This window comes from Macrobrachium rosenbergii, chromosome 28 (genome assembly GCF_040412425.1).
Source record: "Macrobrachium rosenbergii isolate ZJJX-2024 chromosome 28, ASM4041242v1, whole genome shotgun sequence".
In the NCBI taxonomy this organism is placed as follows: Eukaryota; Metazoa; Arthropoda; class Malacostraca; order Decapoda; family Palaemonidae; genus Macrobrachium; species Macrobrachium rosenbergii.
Genome location: NC_089768.1, coordinates 32,923,082 through 32,930,285, shown reverse-complemented (window position 1 = coordinate 32,930,285; position 7,204 = coordinate 32,923,082). Strand labels below are relative to the sequence as shown.

The 7,204-nt window shown below is 38.7% G+C and overlaps 1 protein-coding gene across 1 annotated transcript; it reads left to right on the top strand.

Moving 5' to 3' along the window:
* The first annotated feature begins 1,070 nt into the window (after positions 1–1,070).
* Positions 1,071–6,126, top strand: LOC136853861 (ferritin heavy chain-like). The gene is made up of 6 exons (XM_067129785.1): positions 1,071–1,812; positions 3,856–3,915; positions 4,150–4,247; positions 4,688–4,855; positions 5,048–5,107; positions 5,362–6,126. The coding sequence occupies exons 1-6, from the start codon at positions 1,785–1,787 to the stop codon at positions 5,578–5,580; spliced, it is 633 nt and encodes a 210-aa protein (XP_066985886.1). The 5' UTR covers positions 1,071–1,784; the 3' UTR covers positions 5,581–6,126.
* The last annotated feature ends 1,078 nt before the right edge of the window (positions 6,127–7,204 follow it).

The following is a 7,204-nucleotide window of genomic DNA, read 5'->3' as shown; positions in this document are numbered from 1 at the left end:
ATATATATATATATATATATATATATATATATATATATATATATATATATATATATATATATATACTTCTCTCAGGGTAAATTGTCCTTGGCATCAAATCAGAAAAGTGCCAGGGCCATTTTTTTCCCTTTCGAAGAATACGAGAGAGATACCAAATCGCCACCGGGGTCTCTGATTTGGTTGCAACATATGATGTAAAAAGTCTTAAAAGAAACATGACCCTTGCGGCCTTACTGTAACAAAAATAAATAATTGGAAGATATATCAGACCGTATGTTAGCGTGTGCATGGCATCGTCATGAAAACCAGCAGCCAAAGATGAGTAAAGTGTACAGCCAACTGCGTAAAAACCCCGCAGCCACTTTTAGATCTGGCAAAGTTCACAATGCCTACAGACGAAAGAACGCAAAATAAATTTTGACGACCTTGCTGAATGCTATCCTTATTCATAGGTCTTGGTTAAAAGGAACGCAAACTAAATGCTGATGATCTCACCGAATTCTCTCCTTATTCATAAGTCTCGATTGAAATTCTGCCAAGTTAACAGATCTCAACAGAAATGCTCAGAGCGTCAAATCTCTTTAGGGAAGCCATCCAAAAACAGGTTTAAAGCAGCGCAGACCAGTTCTCACCCTGGAACAAATATTGTGATATAAATGAGAGGAGCAAAGAAAGACTACAAAGTAGCACAAGGAATGGGAGAACGTAATCGATGTTTTTCATACATGGGAAATTCAAAAAAACTTTATGCAACTTTAACTTCTTTGTTTATCAACTCTTGGTTGCTTTTATTCTTATCTTTGGTGAAAGCTCGTTCTTTTGGTTGAGAGGCCTTTAGGGTGCATCGTGGAACTGAGTGAATCAATTTCTATCAAAATTAGTAATGGCATCCAGCAATCAATGATTTTTAAGGTCCTTCAAAACCTCTGTAAGTTAATAACTAGCGATGAAGGTATAAGCGATGAAGGTATAACTTGGGACTTTCGATGATTTACACCGCCATTCCCCTGTTGCTACGCAGAGTCGGATACCCTGAGAACTCAGGCGCTGTGGCTCTGTGTAAGAAATTCACTGTCATGATTACTAGCTTTAAATATACGACGTATTTCATCGTCCTGGTGCATTCGAGATTAACGAACAAACAAAATACAAAATGCACTTGATGTTTAACAAAAGGTTTCTGAAAGGAGGAGTTATGTACGTTTCATTTTCAGTTTGAAGCAGAAATCAAAAAGAAATGTGGAGTTGCCCAATAAATGGATACCATAAAGGATCAGTGTGAACATGCATATCGACATAATGTAGGCTGCGGGCGTACCAGACCTTACACGGGACGGCACTGGGGCCCTTGTCATTGTTAGGTTTTAGGAGGGGGAGTCGGACCTTAGGGAAGGAGAGTTAGACCTCAGGGAGGAAAAGGGGGGAACTGAGGAGAAGGAGGGATCGAACACTGAGCAAGTCCTTTGCGCTGGTGCCTCAACCCTCAGCTCGGTTAGAGATAGTTGGAGGCAGCCAGTAGAATACGGACATCGCTAGAGTAAGGCTACCGCGCATTCAGTGTAGTGCCGTAGCCATCTCGGCGATTACTTTGATTATAATACCTTTATCAGTTTATCACCAAGACATCCATCTACCTAACAGCCACAACCGGCGACCACAAGTCAAGTACCTGACTCTTCAAGAGATAAAGGATTTGGATAAGAAACAACACCCAAGATCGCTCACTGCTCCTCGTCATCTGATTTGTATCTGCTACCAGCGCTTAACGCAAGAGCTTTCAAGCCATGCATCGCCTGTCCATGATAATTATTGGTTAGTGGCTTATTATTTAATTTTTTTAACATTTTTATATTACTGAATGAAATTAACCATTTCCATTTTTAACTAAGTGAGAATGTGTCAAAGAAGCCATCAAACACATTCTGCAATGTTTACATGCGATTCATTAGCTATTTCAAGTGATCTAAAAGTGTACTGGGCGAAGCAGTAGCTATTTTGAACTTTTGGGGGTAGAACTATATAGTAGGGTTTTGTTTACATTAGCACATGTAGGTTATTATACCGGCAGACTATTGATGTTGCTCATTCAACAGGATAGAATATTTTTGCTTAGGTATGTATCTGATTTTATATGAATGACTTTAATAGTGATACAGCAGAGGCCATGTTAAATGACACCGTGGGTCTCGCGTATTCTCTGTGGAGAGCGTCACGATATAGATATTTTTGAGAATCGAGTGTCCCGTCTCCGGACGGCCCCCCTTAACCTTGGCGAAGAGGAAACTTACCAAAACACCATGTGTCAGTGTTTCTCTCTTCAAGCCTCAGTCGACCACAGACGATGATTAAAAAAACAGGGGCCCTCTAGGTATAATTATTAATTTTTCTAATTAACACATAGACTGGCATTGCTTAGGTAGTTTCCCAAGTTAACAAGTCAGTATTCATCAAAGTAAGTAGTCTATACAATTACGACGTAAAGGAAGCTCCAGCATGGTTTACCCCTATGGTAGGCTACTACTTTTAAGAATGTGGCTCCAGTGAGTTGTAGTGGCATCTTTCATTTCTTGGCGGTCATCCATCCAAGTACTGAACAAACCTAACGCTGCTCTCAACCTGGTTGGTCAGCAGAGCAGTTGAGTTGGGCTCTTTCTCAGTGTGTGTGTGTGATTTGCCGTCTGCTTGAAATGCCTTTTATATCGAAGAAAGGCTTGGCAGGCTTCTGTTCGTTTTTCAAAAGGCATGTATTGAGTTGAACTGTTTCAGGAATATTATGAATCTGCTGTAGATATTTTAACTTGATTACCGAAATGATGGGTCGGAGCGTCAGAAATTCTTAGGTAACACAAAATATTAGGGGCACAAACCTGAATATGGCTCCTTCCATGATGCCCGAATTTGTTAAGACATTTTACCGCAGTGCAGATGTAGAGCTTACGGTGGAAATCTTAGCTTCCGGCCTTCCTTAGGACCTTCCGTCGTGTCTTCTGTGTCAAGGGCCTCAAGGCCCCCATTCTTTTCATACCAGGCTGTCCTCCCAATCGCTCAACCCACAACAACTAAGGACGACTTTCGCCAGGGTCATTTAGATTCTGTTATGAGGTCTCTGACGTCACATCTTGAAGGCCTCATGAGCATGTCGTCAGATGGACCGCTTTTTTGTTTAGGAATTGTTATGACTTGTAGTTTGATCTCAACATCACCATAGCAATAGCGTAATTTTTAAATAATTGCATTTGTCCATCCTAATGTCTTAGCCTTTACCACGGCGCTTAATAGCCACTTCTTGGACCTTATGGCCGGGTTTTTTGGACCTTATCACTAAATACTCAAATTTTTCCGTAGTCGTCCATCTCTTCAGCATTTATGATTTACATGTTGAAATATAGGAGAGATATCTTTGTACAGTACAGTTTCTTCGTAGGAAAAAAAACCTGGTTAGTAGGTAAGCTTTTCGAGAAAAGTCAGTCGAACGGATAGTTTCTTTAGATTAATTAGCTAAATTACCAATTTGTTTTTACTGCATTTCTTATTCATATCCTCATCGGTTGCTTATTTTAACGTTTAAACCCAATTTTGATTGTGCAGTATTACTTATAAAACATTTTTTTAAATTGTAATGATTAATAATGCCTTAGTTGAGTCTTGTTAAGAACAGAAGTGCAAATGTCTTGAAATTTCGAATTGTATATGATGTATAGTGAAACTGTAATGGTTATGATGTTCGTGAGTTTTTAATATTTACTTGTATGTTGCATAACCTTTATTTAACTGCAAGTATGATATTGTAAATAGGTAATTTTTTAAACTTTTATTTCTTGTTTTAATTGTACTTGTTTTTCTCCTTAATTTTAGCCCTGGTGGGATGCCTGTCTGTCACCGGGGCAACAGAGTTCAATTGCAAGCGAGGAACTGGTAAGTCTCTCTCTCTCTCTCGGAAGTATATGTTGTCATGATAGTTTAATATTGGAAAGGACTGTTTCATGTAGAATTTTAATTTTTTTTTGTAACTTAATTTTTGTCATATCGTTATTGATTTATTTTTTTATGACTTAATTCGTGTCATATTTTTATTTTATTTTTATAACTTAATTTGTCATATTTTTATTATATTTTTATAAATTAATTTTGTCATCTTTTTATTAATAGGTTACCCCAAGGAGGTCTGTTATGTCGCTGAATGTACGGATGCCATCAAAGCCCACATTCAGCATGAATTCAATGCTGCCTTCAAGTACATGTACATGGTAAGCGTACTTACACGTTCGTCAGTTTATGTATACAACTGCTTTAAGCATTATACATACGGAATAAGCAGGCCTTACGTCAGTACGGGGCTTTGGGGATGGCTTCAAGTATTTTTAAAAGGTGGCGAAGAGTAAGGAGACCTTGGGTAGACCTATGTATTCGTTCAACCTAACTGAGACTATCATTTCGAGAGAAATGAAAATAAACCTTTAAAAACTGAATTTTGAAACTGTTATTTTCGGGGGTTGGTATATTGTCTAATAATGTGATTTTCATAATAAATATTATGTGATTTAAATAAATATTTTTAATTGTGTTGGAGCAAAGTCTGAAAATTAAATTTTGATTTAAAGTTGGCTTGTGGACTCCGTTCATTATATTCATGTACCGCAAGTTCCTATCGATATGTCATCTCACCATTGACACCCCAAACGTGCAGGGCGCATATTTCGGCCAGGACATCGTAGATCGGCCAGGCCTCTCCAAATTCTTGCTAGAAGCCGCCTCCGAGGAACGCGGCCACGCCATACAGATGCTGGACTACCTGAACCTCCGCGGCATCAAGATCGATAGCAGTCTGGACTATAAATTCGATCCTGATACTATGGTGCGTACAGTCGAAGTTATGAACAACTTTTGAATGTCAGCAGTGGTTGCTATAAAATATATGGTCTTTTGATAACCAGTTGGATAGAATCTAATTTTTATATTTTCACTTCTTTCTTAAGGTAGTACTAATATTTAGTCTTGCATTACCAATGAAAATTACCTAGTTATTCAAGTGATTTTCCCTCTACAGCTGGGGACGACTTACAGTTACCAAGATGCTTTGGAAGAGGCCTTGAACATGGAAATTGAGGTAAGGATTATCAAGACTTTGGTCACCATTTTAAGTGTCGATTCCAACTCCCGCTTCATAACACCCCCTCCCCGCCGTTTGAATCAATGTACTTACTGAGTTGACTATTCATTGATATTCTTGCATTATTTTTAAGTACCAGCAATGTACATTAGTAATGATGGCAGGGAACTTGACTGAAATTGGGAGCATAGGCCTATTATTATTATTATTATTATTATTATTATTATTATTATTATTATTATTATTATTAGGTGACAGACTTGATCAACAACGTCGTTGCCAAGTGTGCCGACGACTACCACGGCGCTGACGTCTTCACAAACCCCATCCTGGACGAACAGCACGAGGGTGTACGCAAGCTTCAAGGTGCCGTGAAAGCTTTCAAAGACCTCCTTGCCGGCAGTGGGGCCCCTGGACTCCAGTTGGCCGAGTACCTCTTCGACAAGAAGATGATGAGCGAGGAGCTCTAAGTCACTCTTATAGTCTCAGTATACTGTTTTGTTTCGCGCGTCTTTCAAACTGAGATGCGCCTATAAAGGTTTAAGTCACGTTGAGTACACTAGTTAGTGATTTTTTTTTTCTTCTGCTAACCTAACATTAACTGAAAATTTATGATTGCACTGCCTTTATGTTATGAAGCTCAACGCTGCAGAGATTGTAATAGTTTCAGATTGCCTTGTATCTATCGACTTAGTTCGTACTTCCTATTCCAATTGAAGATAGTGGTTATTTTATAGTTTGTAATAGACTTGAAACTTATGTTGTGGTGTTCTTTACCCATGGTGTTACACTGAGGATATTTAACACAGTAAACTTACTTATATTTTTCTTGATGTTCTGAATTTTTTTATGGAGATAACTGATGGTATTATATAGTATTCTGTTTGTTTTCGGTTTTGAGAAATGCATCTGGTGATGTGTAGGGTATTTTGAAATTGAGACAGCATTACCTAATGAGATTAAAAATCGTAAGTAATTTTTAAGATTCAGCTTAGAAATTAAAGATACGAACGTCATTCGAGTTTCAGTAAACCTTCGTAAAAACTGAAGGGTAATGCAGGGGGGAGAAGGCGATTTATATGGACGGAGAAGGAAGCAATCGTAAAATGGAGCTTAGAATGGCTGCATTAAAATTTTCCAGATGCCTAACCTATTCCTTTCAAGGAATGCTGTTTGGTCAGTTCTAGGCTTGCTTATAAGTAACCTTGCCTGGTCTATTGGGTCAGATGCCAGGAACATTGGTGCCAAAATCACTGCATAGATATTGTCCATGAACCTTGTGTTGGCGTGCTCTGATTTTATGCTTGGAACCTGAATCAATCAATGTACTCTCAAATTCATTTCTTACCGGCATAAGACATACACCAGTTCCTGAATAAGCCATAATTCATTAGTGCTGTAAATGATATAAGTCAACTTGTATTGATCAGTGCAGTCCAAACTGGTGAATTGTCACAGGAATGTAAGTGATAAACAAAAGCATTAATATACACGTTTTGTTGACGTTTTTGTTCCACATCTTGCAATCCCTATATTTAATCAATCAGCTCGGAAATATTGTCTGTTCTTCTGTATGAAGCACACCACTGCTGCCTACAAGCCGCGTTCAACATCTGCAATGGTAGGAGCACCTACCAGGTGATCATCCATCAGCCTAATCCTGGGATTAGGCCTATATCAAAGTGCGGGACGTGGGACTAGGTTGTTACGTAAATAGTGTAAAATCGTGTAATTCGTAGATGAACGGATTGCAAGAGAGGAAATGACGTTAAAAAATACGGGAAACAAACATTACTCGAAGGTTAATGGACTAGTTTACATACGACGTCATATGCGGGACCGAAATATTGATTTTCGACGTTTCCGCAACTTGTTTTCGCTCCTGAAGGCACCTGATCACAAGCAAAGGCACAACATACGTAAGCAAAGTGATAATGTATATTATCACTGTTCTTGCTAACACGATGATTTTACCTAGTCAGGAATCGTGCTGTGCTAGCAGTTTGAGTTACCGACCGGTTTCTCCCAATTTGTCTCAACCTGAGTAACATACTAATTACGGACATTCCCTTATTGGCAGAATTCTCTCAAAGA

Bases quoted from the DNA above. Each gene is read 5' to 3' on its own strand.
- LOC136853861 (XM_067129785.1), top strand. From the start codon at position 1,785: ATGCATCGCCTGTCCATGATAATTATTG. The intron at 3,916-4,149 runs GTAAGTCTCTCT...TTTTATTAATAG, and splicing joins CAATTGCAAGCGAGGAACTG to GTTACCCCAAGGAGGTCTGT. The intron at 4,856-5,047 runs GTGCGTACAGTC...TTCCCTCTACAG, and splicing joins AATTCGATCCTGATACTATG to CTGGGGACGACTTACAGTTA.